This window comes from Vigna angularis, chromosome 11 (genome assembly GCF_016808095.1).
Source record: "Vigna angularis cultivar LongXiaoDou No.4 chromosome 11, ASM1680809v1, whole genome shotgun sequence".
NCBI lineage: Eukaryota > Viridiplantae > Streptophyta > Magnoliopsida > Fabales > Fabaceae > Vigna > Vigna angularis.
The window spans coordinates 4958727-4982019 of NC_068980.1; the positions used below are offsets into that span (position 1 = coordinate 4958727).

At 30.9% G+C, this 23293-nt stretch overlaps 2 protein-coding genes and 1 pseudogene across 4 annotated transcripts; 1 reads left to right on the top strand and 2 right to left on the bottom strand.

Moving 5' to 3' along the window:
* Positions 1-566: 566 nt before the first annotated feature.
* Positions 567-1064, bottom strand: LOC108332921 (transcription factor TCP23). Its single transcript, XM_017568221.1, has one exon. It carries the CDS (start codon positions 1062-1064, stop codon positions 567-569), a length of 498 nt encoding a protein of 165 aa, XP_017423710.1.
* Positions 1065-2180: 1116 nt separating this feature from the next.
* LOC108332457 (phosphatidylinositol N-acetylglucosaminyltransferase subunit A) lies at positions 2181-6636 on the bottom strand. 3 transcript variants are annotated; one of them, XM_052871074.1, is made up of 10 exons: positions 6395-6634; positions 6147-6289; positions 5373-5618; positions 5046-5300; positions 3781-3935; positions 3495-3585; positions 3283-3399; positions 3103-3206; positions 2666-2756; positions 2181-2583 (listed from the first exon to the last, which is right to left on the bottom strand). In XM_052871074.1, the coding sequence occupies exons 2-10, from the start codon at positions 6270-6272 to the stop codon at positions 2497-2499; spliced, it is 1272 nt and encodes a 423-aa protein (XP_052727034.1). In that variant the 5' UTR covers positions 6273-6289; positions 6395-6634; the 3' UTR covers positions 2181-2496. The 3 variants fall into 3 exon arrangements, with proteins under 3 accessions (XP_052727034.1, XP_017423211.1, XP_017423210.1); XM_017567722.2 differs by having other exon boundaries at positions 5046-5618; positions 6373-6636; XM_017567721.2 differs by having other exon boundaries at positions 5046-5618.
* Positions 6637-16012: 9376 nt separating this feature from the next.
* On the top strand, positions 16013-16419 carry LOC128194752 (triphosphate tunnel metalloenzyme 3-like; annotated as a pseudogene).
* The last annotated feature ends 6874 nt before the right edge of the window (positions 16420-23293 follow it).

The window sequence follows — 23293 nt, forward strand, 5'->3', positions numbered from 1 at the left end:
ACTAAATTAGCATGAGAGGATATGAGAAGTGAAAGATTGACAACAAGGATTATGTATGGGACATTCCAGACAACAATTCAATTGTAATTGATTTGAGAAGCCTTTTTTGCATATTTCTTCCTTAATATATTTTGTCTTATATAGAAACGAGACAAATATTTAGGTTGACGTTTTCGTTGATGCATGCTAAAAATTATGATACATCTAAAAATTTAGATTTTTACGATTATTTTATTCTTATATTTTGTATTAAATGAATATAAAAGTGTATTATAATACCGTTTTAACATGACAATTTATAGACATATCTAAAAACAGTAAACCAACTATAACACAAACACACACCAAACATATGATTGGTATTTGAGATGGGATAGGAAGAGAAAGAAGAAAATAGATTTTGGTCATTTTTGCAAGATGAACTCTAGTAGTCCAACAAGAATTTGAGTAAGACTAAATAATAAAAGTAAACATCTGAATTTGTTTCCTAGAATATGTTGATTAATAGTATTTATGCAGTTTGGTTCTGTGCCTACACAATTTAAACCATGGTTAAATTTGATAGTTTAATTGTCACGAAATCCTAAATCGGAATGTTGCATCCACTCAAAGTCGAAATGGAAAGGGGGGATGGGCTGTTCTGTCCTTGCAACCGCAGCAACGGTGACTAAGTTGGAATCCTGAGCAGTAATTGTGTCTAGTGGCACCAAGTTGGTGGTGGTGGTGTTGGCCATGAAGGTGGCGTTACTGTCCACCGAGGACATGATGGAAGGCACAATGCCGGTGCCAGTGGCGGCCACAATGGCGGGTTCAGCCTTGTGTAAGAGCCATTCGATGGTTTCACCGTCGGTTTTCTTGCCTAGCTCACGGGTGAGTTGGAAGATACGAGCAGCACATATTGCTGATAGGCGAACTCGACGGTCTCTCCCATTCACCTTGATGTGGCGGTCGCCCTTCATGCCCCTAGAAGAACGTCTTTTGTTTCTCACCATTGAAGAACCTTCATTAGCTGAAAAAGATTCATATTCCCTCTCTACTATACTGATGTTATTCACTGAATCCATTGAATTCATGATGTTTATTATCCAGTTTTAGCTGCTGCAGCAGGTTTATATAAACTAGTTTTGAGAACTCCTTACTCCGTAAGTATATTATATTACTATTAATATTAATGTTATTATTAATTATTAATCTTATTAATGTTCATATTATTATATTACACACAATTATGAGGTCAGGGATTGACTGCAATGTTTATTCTTAAGATTCATAATGATAATTAATCAAGGCCAGCGCATGATCAGAGTTTGAATATCTGGTTTTCTGACACTTGTATGGGTAAAGTCATTAATACTTTTTTGTAACTCCCTCTTGAAGTAATTAAGCATGAGGGCATCATCCATAGGAAACAAGGTGCGTAACAGGTTTCTATTCAAATTTGGCTTGTGTTCAGAATAGAACCAGTGGGCCTTTAGAAAGTGAAATTGCCGTTACCAAATGCACTGAGAATAAGCCTTGGCAACCGTTTTGCAGTCACTGATGACACTACAGTTCAAATTTTCAACGTTCTTAGTTGTCTTCACTGCATGGACTTTAACAAGCTGAGTAAATAATTGCTATCCTCTCCATAAACAACCCCAATAATTTATAAGATATTAAATAAGAGAGGGGTAATTTATTTCCGTTAATGAACCACATTGTACTTGGAAACATAGTCAAATCCACCTTGATGAAATATTAGAAACACATTCTTTACTATTTAATGGAATTTATTGAAAATTACAAAAATGTGTCTTACTTATTAATAAGTTTCACTGTCTAACTCATGATTTGTAGTTCCTAATAAATTTATTTAACGTGCAATAGAAAATGTAGAGAAGCATGTTTAAATAGTGTGTTGCTAACACTGATCTCACTAAGAACCTAAGATTGTGAGTGAAATTAGTCCATTTCTATATACCGAGGCCGCTGCACCCTTCATGTGAAAGCACTCACATATCTGTATTCTGATTTTATGTGGGCAAATTATTTATTAAATAGCATTTATTTTCACCCCATGTAAGGGAGGAAAAAAATCTCATTTCACAGAAAGACCTGGTGCTTATTTGGATGTCAGTGTCACTCTAAAGTTTTACTTCTACAGGTTCGTAGTCATTAACTTATTATGGTTCGAGATGCTCTTGTACAGAAAATATTCGAACCTTGATTTCACACTTCAGTTTAACATGTTTGATTACAAGCCTCAACAAAGTAATGCTGACAATAATATTAACACTAATTAGAACATACCGCACAGTTCTCTCTATACAGAATCCATTTCAGCCACACATGTATCTCCAAGACCACTCATGCAAAGGATTGATGATTATCTCCATTTCAAGATCTGGGGCCTCGGATTAGTGTTAACGCCATGTGTATTCTTTTTGTTATTCTGCATATCATATTCGTGGCAAAACAAAAACTCCGTGATTCGGCAAAAATAATGGATCACGCTACTCATTTCACTGGGTTCTCTTCCAACATATCTTCATCACAGTTGTGAGGAAGACTAAAATCTGACACCTCCTCAATATCATCTTCAGGCTAATAATGAGAGAGATATACATATGGTTACCAAATCAAAATAAGATGAAAATGTCGAACACATTCAAGACAGTCAACCTACCTGCCATAATTCCAATAGTTGCCATAACAAGAAACCAACAATCATGACCAAGCAAAACAGCTTGCCCGCCCACGCTCCACAGAAGAGATATCTAAAAGAACAGAGACTGTCAGCACAGGTAGAAGTAACTCCTTAAGGTCATTACAGCAAGTATACTTTAAAATTGAAATGGCATCAATCTTTGAATAAAGAGGAAAACCTTAGAATTATCATAATCATAATCATATCATGGTATTAAGCTGTTGAATGAAGATCCAGAAATACATTTCTATACCAAGTGTCAACAACCATGTGTTACTAGCAGATTAAACCAAGTTATGGTGAAGTGGTTAACAAGGTCACGTAAGTAAAACTGAATGAACATTGGAGTTCCTATTACCGTATCAACTATATGTTAGCATCGCAAGCAAATTGAACCAATGATGTTTAGAGAGTACCGTGAGAGTCTTTCAAGAAGATTTTGGTTGGAGCACTTCAAAGCACGATCATATACAATTTCAGTCCTTTTGGCAACATCATGCCAATTGTATAGTTCTCTCATCTACAAAAATAACATTAAAAGAGGGTCTAACTTAGCCACTAAATGCATCCGAAAGACCACGTAATCAACAACTCACCCGATTATGCATGACTTGCGGATCAATCTTTGGCAGAATAGATATTGCCTTTTGAATTGCATGTACCATATCACCAGGATCAGGCTCTGCCAAAACAATCATTTCATCGGGCAAAACCTATAAGCAAAGAAGCAAATTGGTATAAAGTCCCTCAAGATAGCAGTATACATTCTTAAACTGAACCAGTATAGATGGAAATACTTTGCATCTACCTCAGGAACTCCTCCCACTCTTGTGCTCACTGTCAATAATCCACAACTTGCAGCTTCTAATATGGCTATACAAAAAGCTTCTGTTAAAGAACTGAAACAGTGCAAACATTATTAACGATTAAAATATATATGCAATTAAGCATTGTAATTGTAGCTGACATGAGAACCGTAACAATGAAAGAACTCTAGCGCCTAGGACTGCCCAATGTCCACACTTAGACAACAGAACTATAAATCCATTGTTCCAAAGCTTAAGGTAGAAAGAGATTTGCTACAGGAGCCAAACCTGTTTAAGAAGATGTGTCCAGATATCAGAACAGATCGAACTTGTACATGTTGCACAGCTCCCAACATTTCCACTCGATCTTGAAGTGAATGCTTTTCTCTCATCTCTTCCAACCTCACACGCTTAGGTCCATCACCTCCAATAATGAAACGAACCTTCAATTGGATATGCGTTATGCCTTTGAAAGTATATGATTAAAAAAGAAGAAATAATCTAAATCATTTCTATAGCATTACATATTTCTCTTTGAACTTGCTCCCGGTATGTGCACATCTATAATGTAATGATAATATATGCCTAAATCTGCCAGACACAGCTATTTGTTCTGTCAATAGATAAAAAGTTACATCACAGCCCAGACACAGCCTGAATATTTTTTGGAAATATAAGCAGAAAGTTCATTCTGGAGCACTTTTCAAAGGATTAGTAGTGTGTGCATCGGCCAAAGTACCATACAATCTTCAAAAGAAATGCCTATATACTAACTATCTGAATGCAGCTCAAGTTGCCTATTCATGTACATTTTTTTACTGAATATTGTAAGAGGAGGATTGGGGAACATCGATCTTTCACCACCTATTTAAGCTTGGATTTTAAAATTAAATGAGATCTTTCACACATGTCTGAGTTAGCTGATAAGAATTCATTGATATTGAACAATAAATGACAAAATTAAGAAAACTATTTTTTTAATAACATTCTTGTGTGCCCTATGTAATTCTTCATCATGAAAGTAGTCTCCAGTATGAAACTATATGACGCCCTATTTTCAATCAGATGGTAATTCTCCAACTCATCAGAAAGCATCATGAAAATAACTCATTAGGGAATGCTGTGGCTTTATAATCATAGCTGATAAACCATTGCATCACATGTTTGTTATTGCTAAAAACTCAAAAATTCAAGGATCTAAAATTACAAAAAACAGATATTTAGTGATAGCACGAATTACAAAATTATAATCCTACAAATAGAATTGAAGAAAAGGCATGGTTCAGGTATTGCATATATTTGATACACGAACTATAGCCATGAAGACCAGTACTTGGGCTTTTCTCAACAGCATCTATAATATCATTCAGTCAGACCAACAGAAAAAGTGCACAATGAAATTTTACCAAAGTTTGCAACTTTGAACACTGTAATATAAAGCTAAAGCACTCTGAACAGAGCCTTTAGCTTATTCACATCTCTTCCATGTAAGAAATTGAAATCAAAATTTCCTACTTATGCAGGGCAAATTAACAGTGTTTTCATCAACTCACATTAGGATGTAATCGGCATACTTCCGGAATGACTTCAACAAGTAAATCAACTCCCTTTCGATAAACCAATCTGCTGATAACAACAATAACAATTTCTGGTCCGCTTGGACGATTCACTGCAGGCTTGAAAATGGAAGTGTCCACAGCATTAGGTACGACAAAAACCTTCTCAGGTGGCAAACCTGACCGCAGCACTGTGTTTTCCTTGCTTGTATGGGAAACACAAATGGCTTGACTCACATCTGCCAAGGTAAACTGTAACACCTTGTTCATGTGAATACTTCCAACATCAGAAAAACCATACAGTGAATGATCTGTAAACACAACCTTGTATCCCATGGTTCTTGCATGCATAAGAGCTTCATGACAAAATGTTGAAAAGGCTTGGTGTCCATGCACCACTGTAATTCTTTCTCTGATAAGAATAATTCTAATAATTGGTAGTAATCCATAGAAGGTTGGTAATGTATTCTGCATAACAAACGGCCTCCATGGAACATAGTAGACTTTCAGACCACCAGTCATATATCTGACCCCAGACCGATTTCCATAAGAATGAGTTGCAACCACCACCTGAATAGTCATTTTATTTGAATTCACTTCATTACAAACACCCTCAGCATAAGTAAGAAAAAAGAGTAAGTTATTTCATTCCCCTATATTTCGCATTTACAGCATAAACCTTCCATCCACATATATAACGGAAACCGATCTCATGTGTAACTAAGCCCAAGTGCCGCTAAACCTAATCAATTTGTTAACTCAAGTGTCCACTTGGTTTGCAAGTAAATCAATTTATGGAACACGTCCCAATGCTAAAGATGAGCTTAATTTACAGAACTCGTTTAAGTCAACAATTCAGAATCGATTCTACCAAAATCTAAAACAAACAGGCACTAAATTGTTGGATTGTCTACAGTCAGCGTGTACAAGCGTGTTCACTCATTAGTAACTTGCAATTGTAAGACGGTTCATATTTTATCTCGATAAATCAAAATCTAAAAAACGCATTTGAGATTTGAGCCACCGAATCTCATCATAAAAAAAAATACAAAAGCTCTCATAATTGAATGAATGAAAGAAACAAAAAAAAAGGCTTACCTTGTGGCCTAGCTTGAGCAAACACTGTGAGAGGTAATATATGTGATTCTCCACACCACCAAAGTTGGGATAGAAAAAATCTGAGACCATCAGGATTCTATGCTTTTGAGGATCACCCATCATCATGTCCCCTCACACACTGCCTGCATCATAACAGTAATCAGAGAAATCGCGCGCTATGGAGGCCCTGAAAACCCTAACACGATTGAGAAATGAAAGACTCAACTAGAGTGGAAGCAACGACTCACTTGAAGACGCTTTATTGAATACCCATGACCTTCCAACAATGGTGGAAGCAATGACTGACTCAATTGAAGAAGCTTGTGTGTCTCACCAGAAAAAGAATATGATCACAAAATCCTTGCCAGAAAAATAGATTTGAAAACCGAGACTCAGTGTTCAATCCAAACAGAGAATGTTACTTTCCAGCGAAAAGAACACAAAAGAATTTTTCTGCCACTTACCAATTTTGAACTAGGGCTAATTTATCTAAATATTTACCAATCCTAATAAGTTTCATGTTCCAAATTTTGCTAAAATGAAATAACACCATAACATTTTAAATAAATAAATAGTTTCTCTTATTGCTGAAAAGAATGTGCCAGTACAAATCGTCCTACACTTATATAAATTAAGAAATTATCAACTTATATATATATATATATATATATATATATATATATATATTGAATTCTTGCAATAATTATCTCATACATCATATTTTAATAAACAGTGTAAAACTATAATCATTAGAATTTAACAGGCTTGCATGAAACAATTGGTAGTTGTAAGAAAAATCTTCACAGTTTTTAGTTACCTAATATTCTTGTTAAAACATAATACTAAATTGACGTTAAATATAATGTTTTTAAAAAGTATTATAAATAGTTTTTATTAATAAATTATAGAAAATAATATTTTCGTGAAAATATAAATATACTTTATATTCTATATTATTGTAAAAGTTCAGAATATATCGTATTAATGTAGTAAATATTTTTGTCCTTATATGTTTAATAAAATTTTAATATTTATAATAATAAATTTAAAATTGTATACATAAAAAACTTTATTATTGTTTGATATTGTAAGAATCTTTTTGTTAACCACGTGAAAATTAATTTATAAATCTAAACCTTTAAAAATTGAAAATTGGTATAGGCCCTTTCCTAATCCCTACAACGCTCATTACTAATTATCCTCATTGTTCATTCTAAAAAATAATTAATTTCAAACTTTCTCATTAATAATTATCCTCATTGTTCATTCTAAAACATAATTAATTTCAAAATTTCTTCCAAAATCATATACTATCCCAAAGAATTTAACTAATTAATTATTATTTTTAATTCAACCAATCCTAAAAAGTTGTTCTATTCTATTTTCCTGTTAAAACTTCCATATTTAATTATAGCGTGTTTATTACAGCACGATAATGCCTTATATTTTGTCCCAAACAAATTTAAAAATTTAGGAAAAAAAATCAACAACGTAATGTTGTTGCAAAAGTAAAACTAACTTTAAGGCCGAATGTTACATGGGCCTTTTCTGTATGGGCCTTTTCTTCATTGATACATGGCCCAATAAAAACATTAATGAAAAGTGCAGACCGAAATATAATTAAAGGAAAATACACCAAGAATACAACAGAAGAAACTTTGAATGTGAAATTTTATAATATTTTCTCTATATATAAAAAATTCAATTTTTACCTTCCTTTTTGTTGTTTAATTAATTAAAAGACAAAACAAATCTAAATAAACAGCAAAAATAATAGTCTAAATTACAATTGTTTAATTCTTGATTTGCATCCTCCCTTTTTTTTTCTCGATTTTACGGTTTCAATTTTAAAATATAATAATTCGGGTTCAATTCTTAACTTTATATTTTAAATTATAGTATTAAGTTTAAGGTTCTACAGAATCAGAATAAAAAAAATATTAAAAATTCGACCGAAATTAATGATTTTATACGAGAATAAAAATATGAAAAAATTTGAGAAATCAAAATTGTGACTCAAGAACGAAATAAGAACAAATATTACTACTTAATGAAGATAATGACAATGATAGATATTAGGAATTGGAATAATTAAATAAGATTAGTTAGTATTTACAAAGTGAGCTTTAGAATATGAAAGGACTGTGTGCTTTCCTTAGAATCAATCTGTCAATCTAATATTGATCTCTCAAACTATAGATTAGTGCGTATTGGAAGTTTTTGGCTTATCTTATTAAGGAATAAGTTAGTGTGCCCGTCTACATGTTTTTTTACTTTTTAGTTTATATAAATATTTTGTAATTATTTAATTAACATTTTTATTAGGACAAAATTAAGATAATTACTATTATTATGTGTTACATTATTCTATTATGATCCATAGTTGAAATTTAATAGATAAATATTTATAATTAAAATTAAAATAATATTGTATATTATATTTTTCAAAAAAGTTAAATTATATAAATTATAGTTTCTATTTAAGTTATGATAAATCATTTTTAATTAATTGAAAGAACTTGTTAAGACTAAGGTACTTTTATGGGTTAAAATTGCTAATCCACAATGTTGAATTGATGGTCAATTAAAGGTGGACCCAGTTGGGTCATCCTTACAAATTTGTGGAGCGGACAATAATCATAATATTAGAAGTATAATTAAGCTCATTTCAATGGAAAAAGTAAAAAACAGATAAACAAAACCATAACAAAAATTTTATATATATATATATATATATATATATATATATATATATATATATATATATGAAGAATAAGTTCGATTAAGTTTAATTTTAATTTGAGTGTAAACAAATTTGAATTTGATCGAAGTTATTTTTATATATTGTTTTTGAAATTATTTTTATGATTTTGTTGTATAATTTGTTATAGAATCTTATTTTCTCAACGTGATATTACTGATTTTTCTATTAGCAAAATAACTTAATAAAATACAAAAAGAAAGAGGTGTTTATTTTTTGTAATGGAAAACAAAAAAGATTTTAATAAAATAACTTAATTATGTTATAGTGCGCTCCTCAGTCAACTCGGTTTATCACGAGTTTGGACCTGTTGGATTAAAAAAGATTTTAAATTTTGATATGGATCAAGTTTACTAAGAACTCGTTTACTTGGATTAACTCTGTGATAAAGCGAGTTGACTAACTAACCCACATAATTATTACTTTATGCTTCAATATTATTAGTTAACACTTTTTTATTACATTATTGATAAATATACAATTTAAGTGAAATTTAAGATAATTTTGACACTTATTATGTTTTAATTTTGTTTAGATTATATTTAATTCACTCCTATTTAGTTTTTTTTTTGTAATTCTTAATATCAAACAAAGAGTCAAAATGGAAAAATGAAAAAAATAGAAGAATTTTAAGAAAAAAAATTAGCAAACTGACTTCAGTGCTACTAAAATTCGGGCTTGAGTCATTAAAGAAAACCTCAAGCCCTGACCAGAGGCTTAAGCCACGAAGAATCCTTCATCCATAAATAATCTCAGGAGGCTTCAATGTGAAACACAAGGTCTAAGCCACACAGAAAACCCACCTTAGAAGGAAACATTATAGTTAGAGCCATGGAAGTGTAAGGCTTGAGCTACAGAGGAAACCCATCATGGAGAGAAACCTCAAGCAACCACCTTTCGGAGGATCTAGAACATCACTTTTACGACTTAAGCCAAAAAATGTGGAGTTGAACCTACAGAAAGGAATTTTGGAAATATCTACAGTAAATCCCTATGACTCAAGAATCAAATTTTGCGACTCAAGCATCAAATTTTGCGGCTCAAGCCACACCCTAAATAGTTATAAATATATACCTCATGTCTTCATTTTAGGCATTGCGTGGATGACCAAAAATATAGTAATAGAGTATGAATGGGTTTGTGAGCCTCGAGAGAGATGCTTTCATTGTAAATTTTATGTTTATATGTTGTTGGGATTGCATTGCAATATTCTATGAGTAGTTGAACTCTCTCGTGTTGACATTCAGTTTAATCAATTTGACTCTTTGTACTTCTACTTCATAGATATTTATTTATGCTTTCATTCAATCTGTTTGTGAATTGATTTATACTTGTTTGACAAACTGTAACTTGTCTTATCTAACTTGTTTGAGATTGGGTGAGAACCGGTCTCAAGTTGTGGTCCAATTTGTTTTTTTGTGGACTTTTGCATGTTTGGAATAGATCTAGAGTGTGCAGTTGGAAATAAAGTCATAACCTTAATGCAGATGAGTTGGTTATGCAGTCACTGATGATTCGAACAGAATAGAAAAATAATAGTCTAGGTTTTAGATGTTAGGAATGGACCTATAGTTACATTCAAAGAGAACTCCCACGACAATAAAATGATTTGTGTAGGTTCGTAGACAACAAAAATAGTGGTGCAGTGGAAAAGGTGAGATAAAATTCACTCATAGTCTCTGCTTTAGTCAATCTATAAGATATATATTATTATCAATATTTTTCAAATACGTACTTTCCATCAAAATACAAAAAATCCCAAAAAAAATATGCTTGAGAAATCCCTGTGGATACAATAACCTTCATTCGGTTATATTACAAATAACTTGGTGCAATAAGTCACACAGTTGGATAAATCTTTCAAAATTTGATATTATGTGATATTGGGGATTTCGGGGTTTAAGCCTAAAGAACATAAAAATCACAACTCAAGTCCAAACCCCATCAATTATAAATGGGAATAAAGAAGAAGATGGTTCAAGAAAACAAAATATTGTGGATGTATTCGTTCAAGCCTCTAATATTATAGATAGATAAGTGACATGAAAATTATCAATGTTAAATACTTATTTGTTTTACTTTTTGTGATTGATTTTGAATTCTATTTGGAGTTTAAGATGATTTTTGGATTGTATTGTGTGTTTTTTAATTGTCTTTAGAGTTTAATATTATTTGAATTGAAAGTTATTCAGATTTAAATTAGAAAAAAATTGTTTTGTGTTGTTGGTATTGAAAAAAAAACTTTTAATTAAGTGAGCTAGTGAGTAAATCTGTTTAACTCATCAACTCGTGGCAGACTGGTCCGAATTCAAATTTTTTTTGACTCGCTACTAAATGAACCGGATTTGATTGATTAAGTAAGCGACCAACTCGTGATGAGTTGGGTCGGATCAGATAATCTGTTTTTATAGAATTATTATGTTATAATCATATTCTATTGTGTAAAAATTAAATAAACCTTATCATTTATTGAGTTAAATAAGATTTTAGTTCTTAAACTCTGACACGAAATTGAAATTCATCCTTATTCGAAATTTTAGTACATTTTAATTTTCAAACTTTAAAAATAAATTGATATACTTTTTTAATTTAGTTATGTTAATTTTTTTCATGTGTCAAATATACTTCGTACCTATTGATTTTGACACAATATTTGAAATATTGCTAAATTTTGGTGTCTAAATTTGAAAAATAATTTTTAACCTAATTACATTATTTTTTTTATGTGTAAAATATGTTTTGTGTTAATACTTGAATTGTTTTCTCAGTTGAAAATCCCTCTTGCATAATTGTATACAATAAATTACATCATTCAAAATAGAAAACATCAAAACCAATCGTTAATGCGTATTTGCTTTTAACACTTTTATTTTTTCACTCAAGATTACTAATGTAATGTTCATACCTTAATAACATTTTACCATTCATGTTAAACATATTAAACAACTATTTTACCAATAACTCATACGCACACATAACTTTAATATATAAATAAAATAAGAAACAATATAATAATATTTAAATAATTTATTTAATTTTGATATAGTTTTATATACGCTAATTAAATCAAACTACTTGATTTAAAATAAAAATATCCAAGGTGATATAATATTTTAATTTTAATCTATTATTGATTTTTTTTATTGGTTTCAAACATCTATAGTAATGGTAACTTTTATATATAAGAACATTAATAAGTTTATGATTTTGGTCATAGTCACACTACAAAAAATTAGATTTTTACCGGGGGTTATTTTTTCCGTTTCCGACGGTTTTAACCCCCGGAAAATATGTTACCCGCGGTTAGAAAAACCGTTGGGAAAACCTGCGTCGTTAAGTAATTATCGGCGGTTTTTTAAAAAACCGCCGCAATTAGCGGGGGTTTTACTAAAACCGCCGGTAACAGTGGAGGTTTTACTAAAACCGCCTGAAATAACCGGGGTTAAGCAAAACCGCCGGTAATTTGTGAGGGTTTATGAAAACCGCTGATACTTTTGAAGGTTTTTCAAAACCGCCGAAAATGTAAATAATTTAATTTTTTTTATTATTCAAATTACTTGATTATCATTAATAAACCAAAATTAAATAATATGAAACCAAAATTAAATGTAAACATTAAATATAAACCAAAATATTATTATATAAATTGTAAAGATTAGAAATACAATTAATGTTTCTTAAAAATTAAAATTAACATGTTATGAATAATAATTATAGTTTCGTACTTCTTCATTATTTTCATCATTTGGTACTTCTTCATTTTATCCATCATTTGGTTCTTCTTCATTTTATCCATCCTTTGATATGCTTCCTTTTTCAAATACCTACAATATAAAACAATAATTAGTTAATAATATTTTAAAAAAATTATTAGACGAATTTAAGAACTATTGATGGTTGAAAAATATTAAAATATGATATAATAGAAACTAAATCCAAGTATATCGATGAAAACAAAAGGTTAAGCATTTTATGGAAAGTAAGAGAAAAAAAAACATAGATCTTGATCTTAATACACTACAAAAATATCTACTATATCTTTGATATATATCAAATCATATGATTCAAATTGTGAATCTTAACTGTACGAAAGGTAAAAAATAACAATTGTCCAGATTTGCATCTTTGAAACAATATTAAACAGAACATATAAACAACTATTAATATATGGACATAACTTACTAAAATTTGAACAAAATGCGCAAACACGTGAAAAAAATAATATATTTTTCTAAAATTAATTATTTTTGTAGTGAATAATGCTTTATTTGTTTTGGGAGAAAGGAATTAATACAATATATAGAAAAGATTTTATATCCTTTAATAATAAAGATATGATACAAGAATAAACAAAAACACTCTTAGTAATACATATATACTTTGTGTACTACTGATTATATAAGATATGTTCCTTATTTCTATAATTAAAACAATAACATATGCAAATATCAATTATATTAGAGTATCTCATACCTTTAGCGTGCTTTCATTCTTTTCCCAACTTCTCTCCAGGAAAAGATATTCAGAAAACCACATTGACCAACCAATAACCTGCACATTTTAACTTAGCAAATAGAACAACATTAACACAAATGTTGATATTATCAATGAAGAAAAAAAATGCAAGTAGGTTCAAAAGCTTCCATGTCCAATCAGGCCTGAAGCAAGCATAAATCATGTGATAAACCAAACCACCAAACAGAATCCCATCCCATTATTATCAATAGATACAAACAATAAAGCCCCATTTCATAATTCATTCCAATTTAAATCTAAGAATATCACATTTATGGTGAAATAAACCTATAAGTAGGCCCCAACTATGAGTACTTTTTTCCTAGTAAGATAATATTAAACATTTCAGAATGACAAATGAAACATGCAACTGATTCCAATTCATATGTAAATTCCAGTATTAATTTTCTTGTGATGAATGTGAAAGAGGTCATACTAAATAAGACAATCACAATCACCTGAGCTAAAACCCATCCAACAAGCCAATCAATGTCACTTCTGTGATTGGATATGGCAACATTCACTGTTGAAACCAGTGACACAGCCTGCACTAGTTCTATTTTAAACAAAAGAAAGGCTTAATTCATATATATACATATAATACCCCACTATGTGACAGGGCATATATCAAGCAGTACAAAATTTAATAAGAGAGAACGGTTCCTGAACGTATGGAAGAGGCACCAATAGCAAAATGAAGAGACTTGAAGGACTGTACCAAGTATAGGAAGATCCAGTCAAGTATTTCTATGTGGTGTTGAATTTGCATCGCAAGCCTTAACAAAGATAGGTTACACCACAAAAGCATATATTGACAAAAAAATAAGGTTAAAGTCCAATTATTTGAATGGAAAGAAAACCAGCCTGTGTCATAGGCAAGGAAACCTACACTACAACCATATACTACACTAAAAACAGTGTCTGCACCAATGTAAAGGAAATAAAACTGCAGCAACAATTTTATTAGTGAAAAAGTGACTGCACAACTTTAATGAAGGAGGTTCTTAATTCCATTCGTGAATTCCAATCCAAGGTATACATCAATTCCATATATAACCTTCATTATTTTACCAATTAAATAAATCCTAAAGAATGAAGTAGGTACAATACAAAGTAATTTGACAGATCATTTTATTCAAGGTATATGATTAAGTGCATATATATTCAGCACTAAAAGATTCTTTAGTCATGATTAATGTGCAGCTTTGGCCTACACCGAGAGAATTAGCACCTAGCAAGAAAAGAAAACTAAACACAGTAGGATTAATGTTCATCATGTAATCTAAACTCTATGGCTCGGTCAGGGATGATCAGAGCTTATTTCTCTTTCTCCTTCTTCATACTTCTTCAATTCACAGTCGCCTTTGCATCTTCTTCCAACCTAATTCTTGAAATCTAATTTACAAGAAGAGAAGAGATATGTGACTGTGAAGAAAGAAGAAGAAAAAAAATAAACCATAAAAAAAGAGTAACAGAGAGATAGAAAGAGATGAGAACCTCCTAAACGCTTTTGTTCTGCAGCGTGCAGCGTGCGGCATGCGGCGTGGTGGCAGGTCGAATATGAAATTGCTGGAAGAATCTCGCTTAATCATTTTAGAAAAACCAAATCCTAAATAAATAAAAATAGATATACTAAAAATACTTATATCCTTATTTGATGTATTGAAACCAAGAAGAAGCATGCATACCTTCCTTGATACTAATCTAATTGTTTGCAGTGCATCCTTAGAAAATATAGCAGTCCGTAATTCTGCAACAAGTAGTTGCATCCAATAAATAAAAATTTAGCAGAACGAATAATGAAAACACATGCCTTTTTTCAAAGTAAATATTTGTTCAAGCTTAATGATATAAAAGTAAGGAGAAATGTGACAAGAATCATCATGTTACGTTCGTTGAGCTTACTTGGTTGCTAAGCCTTCAAGGTTTCCTCCATCACCAATGGTGATATAAACAGGGGCTGATTGATAATTTATAGGAGTGCAAATGCCAAATGCAAAATGCTATTTGGCACCATTTGAAAAGGTACGGTTTCACCCTGCAACAAAGTGTTCATCTATGTTAAAAACTCTATTCTTACGAACATTTGGACTGGGTAAATGCATTACACCAAATTTAAAATTTTTCGTTGAGCAAAACAGAAAGAAATTTTTCAGATAATTGAAACCAGATAAAGTGAATTGGTTTGAGAAGCTTACAATTTCTGGAGCAAAATCAATTTCATGGTTCCCTGCAGTCCAAATCCATGGTTGATATGCAACACTTCTTTCTGTAAACCTTCCCCAAGTATCCCACCTCATGTTATCATGATTCGGGTAGTTATCAGCATAAGAGAGGTCGCCAACAAACAGTACAGTTTCTCCTTTTCTTGGACTCAATTCATAGTGAAAAAGAGTCACATTTGAATCAAAACTCTGACCAAGATCCCCTACAAATAATGTCACACCAATTTACAACAAAAATATTATCACTAACACAAGTATAATGCTTCAAAACCTACAAAACAACATTTGGGAAGGGATAGTGATCACAGATAACAAAAGTAGAATAACTGAAAAATTTATCGTAAAACCCTAGTCTTAGTCTCCCACCTTTCTTCCCCAATGGAGGTCAAAGTGAAGCTGCGCCTCGCAGACGCTAACGCCCACCGCCGTGTCACCAGCTTGCTCTCCCCCTTCCACGTCGTCACCCACCGAAAAAAACCTCTTCTTCGACGGTGCTGTGTCCGAGCCCTCTAAGCGTCGCGCTGTGCTGCGCTTGCACTTCTACGGTGACGACGAGCGGTGCGTCGTTTCGCTGAAGGCTCGAGCGGTGCTGGTGGACAGCGTCAGTCGCGTAGACGAGGATGAGAAGGATCTGGACCCACGGGTCATGCACGAATGCGTTGCAGAGCCTGGGAAGTTGGGATCGGTGGAATCTAGGGTTTTGCAGAAAGTGAAGGAGGACTTTGGAACTGAAAAGGGGTTTACAGGATTGGGAGGGTTTGGGAGAAGATAAAAAAGAAAAACAGAGTTTCAAACTAAACGAAAGACAACGAAGAGGAACTGGGGTTTACAATAATTAATCAGAAAAATTATTTTAAAAAAATAAATAAATGTTTAGGGGCGGTTTTTACTTATAAACCGCCGGAAAATAACCCCTCTTAAAATATACTTTTTTTGTAGTGTCAGTCTATTTCAATGGCAAATGGAATTGAGCATTACCCTACCATAACTTCTAAAATAAATGATGATGGCCTTTGTTTTACCACCACATTTCCTACGCAAGTGACACAAACACAAACAAACGTGTCTCAATTGCTTAAAAAGGCAAAGCTAGACCCTACATTTGACGGGTCACTGCCTCAACACCTACAATATGGGTCCCTTCACAATTTAATAACTCCTGTTCTATTATGGCTCCGTATAATTTAACACGTATTTTTATTATTTTTATTTATTTATAAACCTCATAACTTTTTAAACTCGAATTAATTGTTTTTTAATTTATGAAAATAAGTATTCTATTTTAAATGAACTTCATCTTCACAATAGCATAAAGAATACAAATTATAAAGAATAAAAACATGTTTAGAAAACAATAAAATAAGACCGCGTAAATAGATTTTTTTTCAAGAGACAAACATATTACTATCACTCCCATCTAGCATTGATAAAAAAACATATGCAACGGATTAAAAGTATATTTATCTACATAAATATTCTCATAGAAACTAAAATTAAACATTCATTAAAAAAAGACTTAAAATAGATATTTAAAAACTAAAAAAGAAAAATTGTGGAATCAACAAAAGATTATTCCAGTTAGGAACAAAAGAAATCATGATGTAAAAATGATGTCACGATCTGGTCAATCCAGTTATGACTGTGTTGACTCTTTGGTTGAATATTGAATGATTAGTGTCAATTAGTGAACAGGAAATTAAACAATATCTTATAATATAAATGTTCACAATCACAGAATGTTTCTCAAACAAGCAAAAAAATTGAACTTTAAGGTATTTTAAATTAAATCACACACTCTATTAAATAATGATAGACTAGGCATCTAAATAGATGTCAAAATATTTTTTTCTCATATTATAATATATATATATATATATATATATATATTATTTTTATTTTTGGAGGGACAACTGTGTTGATACAATAAATGCTGCTGAGCTAAATATACGATGAAATTATAATAAATAACAGAGTCAGGTGAACTTCGAAAAAGAGGCTCTAATTTCTTTACCTCAAAATCGTACATAGAATTATATCGTTAAAATTTCAATCTTATAAATTTTTCTTATTGAAATATATTAACAACAGCATAAAATTTAGCACCTAAAACTTATAAAAACCTTGCAAAAATGTCCTATTTTATTTCACTTTTTAATAAATTTTTTGTGATTAATGGATTTTGAAATATTAATATAATTTAGATGTCAAAATTTACAATGATTTTTTACGTTACTTAGAAAAATATCTTATAACATAACAAATATTAACAATAAATAAATTAATTAAAATTTCATATAAATAAACTTTCAAAATCTGATTTTGTTCTCTCATTTTCCTTTATAATTTTATCACCAAACTAATTATAAAGTGTTAGTCTGAAATTAAACCCACAGCTCTTTTCATCATTTCTTCAAACTATTTTTCATAATTTTAAAATATGATTTTGTGAAGTGTTTTCTAATTATATTTAGTATGTATAAACTTTTTCTTTGTTTATTTGAGTAAAAAGTTATTTAATTTGATTCCAATTTTGTTTGAATGAGAAAGTGGAAGTAAAAGAGTTTAGTGAGCATGGCATCCATCCATGGTATGTGAGAAGTGTAGATGATATAGAGAGAGAATAGAAAAATTGAAAGTGGAGGATAATAAAAAATAAAATAGGAAATTATTGTAGGTTGACCTTTAAGTATCTAAAACTAGAAAATAAAGATTAGAGGGGGAATGAAAAGTGACAGATGAAGAGGGTGCGTGTCACGTGGGCGGCACTGCTAGGTGATATAGCATTAAAGAAAGTGTACGGAGGGCCCCAAAGCCACGTGAAGGGAGCATGGAGTGTGTGTGCTTATGTGTGTGAAGGAGCAGTTTACACGGTTTCCACTTGTCCATCGTCACCTTCTTCAAATATCTCCTAATGTGATCTATAAACACGAGGAGATGAGGTACCACATCGAAAACTTGTTCTCCTAATAAGTTATGATTAACTAAATGAAAGTACTGAGGTGTGATGTCAGGTATGTTAGAGAATGTACTGTGGTGAGTGGACCCATTGAGTTTTGGACACCAAGTTGAAATGGAAGGATGAATGTTGGAAGCGTGTGCGTGTTTGTGTGTTGGTGCAATTATTCACCACTTCAAGCCGATTCATTGCCTAGTTAGTAACGATCATCGCATTCAATGTTCAATCAACACTTCTCAAGCATCCCCTGCTTCGTCACTTTCCACAGGACCACTTCCCTTCTTCTTTCTCTTCTTTCTCACTTTCCTTTTTACTCATATCTTCTCTCTCATCAAACACAAGGCCAAGAATAATCTAATCTTCCTGCTAATTAACTCATAAAACACCATTGTAACAACAGTTATCTTTTTCTTACTTCCCATATGAACGTGGTGATGGTGAATTAGGAAGGACAAACCAAGAAGAAAGAGATTGTATGGTGACTGGAGATTCTGTTGATGGAAAGAAAAAAAAGCAAGAAAGACGCAGCGGCAGACCGTTTGTACGGATTGGGCCATGGCCTTCGATGTGGAACAGGTGGTGGGAGCCTGCATTTGACAACAGAGGCAAAAATTTGAATAATTTTTTGCTTTATAATAATTTTATCAAATTTTGTATATTGTTTTAAATAAACAAATTATTTTGGTTTTTCATTTTAATTTGGTATCTAGTTTTATTTGAGTCTATTACATTATTACATTATGGTTTCTTAGAAGTTTCAAACTAACTAAAAATAGTTTCAATTGAAGGTATTTAAGTGAATGTAAAAATCACTTGTTATTAGAATATTTTTTTATTTTTAATATGTTATTAGAATAATGGTTAGAAATTACATACTAATTAGAGATAATTTTTTTTAAATATATAAATGAATATAAATATTATTTTATGAATTTATTTTTTAAAATTAAATTAATTAAAGTTTATTTTTTAAAATATTAAAGAGGAACTTATTTTGTTTTTTTATTATTTTCTGTTAGATAAGATTATTTATTAATATTTTTAAGTAATAAATTATTTCTTGAGTAAAAGAGTAAAATTAACATATTATATATTTATATTTATATTAACGTCTTGTCAATTCTAAAAAAGATGAAGACGACATGTATAATTTTTTTTGGAAAATAATTCTTTTTAAAAAAATAAATATTTGACAATTCATTATAAAAGTAAAACATTCATAAAAAAATATTTTTTTGTATTTTGTAAAGAAAAATATAAAATAATGAAAAGTAATTATGAAAAAATAAGAAAATAATTTAGTATCTAAATATCATTATCTTTTCTTACGTGATCCTCTATTTTCTTTAAGAAAAAATAAAAGAAAAAGTTACTAGCCAAAAAAATATTATTTCCATCGTATGTTTTAAAAGTTTTAAAAATCTACATATATTAGTTTTCCTCACACTTTTTTAAATTGCACATATAAATAATAAAAAAAAAGGTATAAACTCTAATTAAAGAAAAATAACATTGTTTTCGTTTCATTAGTTTTTTCTTTTTTCTTCAAACTAGCTAATTTTGGTAAAGTACATAGTCAATTATACTCTATCATAACATATCACAAATAATTCATCATTTGACGGATGATAGTAAATTGTAAAAAATAAAACATTAATAATTCCTTTTTATCAAAGAGATTTTTTTTTTATCAAGAACTATGGGTAAATTTTGCAGATTTATGGAAAATGAAAAAAAAGTAAGTCTTATTTCAAAATTTAATCACTGAGTAACTAAATTTTGAACTAATTTCTTAATAAAAAATAATAAATGAAAATTATATTATATTTTATAAAATTAATAATATATTTACAATTAAATTTTAATTAGATGATTTTTTAAAATATAATAACTATTGTCATTAAGAACACTGTGATAAAACCATTGCTTCAATTATCATAGACTTGTTCACACTAAAAGAAATTTCCTAAAATTCTTCTTCTGGTATCAAACTTAAGTCATAGAATAAATGTTATATTTTTTATTTATTTATTTTTATTGTCGAACACTATTCAATTAATTAAATAATTTTTTCAAATTTTATGTACTATACATGTAAATCGGGCCACTTGATTCAGTGAAATAAGTATTACAATGAATAATTAAAGTGAAATAAAATCAATTCTAATAGTGATATTAGGGTGAGATTTTTTTCTTTTCATTTGACACATTAATTTGATACAGTACATGATTAAAATAATCATAAAAAATGAATTTTTATTTTTCTTTTAAAAAAATAAAAATAAAATTAATATCAAATTAAGCAAAACATTTATGTGTGTCAAAATAATATTTAATAAATAATTATTTTTTTATGATTTTGTTTTTTCAAATTTGAGGTACTGTTTACTGTATATCATGCACAAAAATTATAAACAGCTAAATAATATGTTATATTTATTATCATGAATTATTCTGTATAAAACCAAAGCAAAACAGTTTGTTTCTGTAAATAATTTTAAAATATGTTTTAGTTTCTCTAATTTTTTTGGCAAGTGAGTTTCTTGGAAAAAAAAATCTAGTTTATTCTTTATAAGTATCCCCGTTTATTATTGAATGTTATAAAAGGGGAAAAAGCTAAGAGAATTATTTCTCTTAGCAACGGGAAAAAATAAAATGCTTTTATGCATAAGAAAGCAAAATAAAACGTGGAAATAAAAGTAGAACAACCATAAACATAAATTCGGTAAAAAACAATATTAAAGTGAGATTCGTTGGATGATATTAGGATAAAAAAAATTGATATATTTAGGGAGACATAATAAAAATATTCAAATATAAGATTTTTTATTAAAGCATGTAGAAACTAAATTTGGATAAAACGACACTTAAATAATTAACAAGTATGATTTATAAGAAAAAGTGATAATATGATTTAGAGATATCCAAAAATTCAAATATATTTTGAGTGAATATCTTGTAATGAGATAATTATTATTTATGATGGTGTTCCTTATCAAAATTATTCAATAAGATATATTGTAAAGACCTGAAAAATAGAGTGTTATAGAGCAGATTGATGTATTAGAATAATGAGATCAATTATTTTACTTTAAAATAATCTGATAATATAAAATGAGATTTTATAAACTCTTCTCATTATTCTAAGAACACTTTATCTCTCTAGAACTTTATTCCTCAGAGTTCTCTCTAAAATTTCTTCTTGCTGAGTTATCTGTTCAACGATCAGGAAGTGCCTAGGCGATCCTGGCGTTGAGGGCTTGAGTTTGGACCGATCAATTTTCCCGTTCCTCAGCTGGTAAGTCGTCTCCCTTTTCTGTTCGTTCTTCTCTGTGCTGTGAGCATGCAACCATTTTGTTTGCATGTGGTTGGTAGTTATTCCTTCAATTTCTAGCTCAATTTAGGTTCTAAGTGTGGTTCTCTATCACCAATTGGTGAGTTGTAGGTTTCTGTTGAGTTTCCTTGCGGTGCAAGGTACGGCTGGAACGTTTCTGTGTTTGGGACTGTGTAACTCTGAGGTAAGGGAAGCTAGGTTGTGTTTTAATTATCAATTGGTGATTGTATGTTATGAATTCTGTGATTAGAGGACTGTGCAGCTAGAATTTTAGCTTGTGAATGTATGTTCCTAACTGTTAAACTAATGGAAACTGTGAAACTTAATTGATGAGCTGATTTGGATTAATCTGTGTGCTGTAATGTGTACAAATTGGTGATTGTTATTGACTGTGATTGTGTAAATTTGAGATGTGTGCTGTATGAGATCGGTTGTGGTGACAAGGAAGTAAAGAGTAAAGTGTTTTGGACTGGTTTAGTGTATTTTAGAGGAAGTGAAGTAGTGAATTTGAGAATTAGTGGGCAAGGGTTGTTGGTGACTGCTGGGATAGTGTAGATAGGTCATATGGGACTGGTTTGAGTCTTTGAAATGGTCAAAAACAGGTTCAAAGTGGTAGAATTGGTTTTGGGTCTATAAGTTGATGAATGAGAGGTTTTAGAGTAGAGATTGGTGCATAAACCCTTTAGTTTGGTGTTAGGAATGTTTAGAATCCTTTAGTTAAGTTTAATTTAGCATATACATCGAATTAGGAGTGTTAGAAGTTGGCCAAGTTGAGTAGAATTGGTAAGGAGTGGTTGAGTTGTGTAATTCTGCAGAATTTCGTTCTGCAGATTATGCAGACTCGCTGTGCGAATGGATTCGCATAGCGAGTTACCTTGGCGAGGTGCTCTCTGCCAATGCACTCGCATGGGTGCGCTGTGCGAGTGATTTGAGAGGGTTGCTCTCTGTTTTTCAATTCGCATAGCGAGTGTAATCGCTATGCGACTGGTTGAGGTCTGGAACCATTATTCAATTTTATTTGATCAGCGAGTGGGTCTCGCTCTGCGAGTGCTTGGGGGTTCAGTCTCTAGATGAGACTCTTGCGTAGCGAATTGGGTCGCTATGCGAGGATTTGGGGTCTGTAGCTTTTTACAATTTTATTCGTATAGCCAGTTTAGTCGCTATGCGAGAGACCCAGAGTAGTTGGTCTCTATCTTTGGCTTTCGCAAGGCGAGTTCGGTCGCTGTGCGAGAAGTTTAGGGTCTCGCTATGCGAAGGTGTGCGCTATGCGAGGGGTACGTTCTAGTTCAAGCCTTGTGTGTTCTTATGTTGTTTGATATGTATCAAGAAGTGTTGTATGAAGTAAGTGGAAGTAGC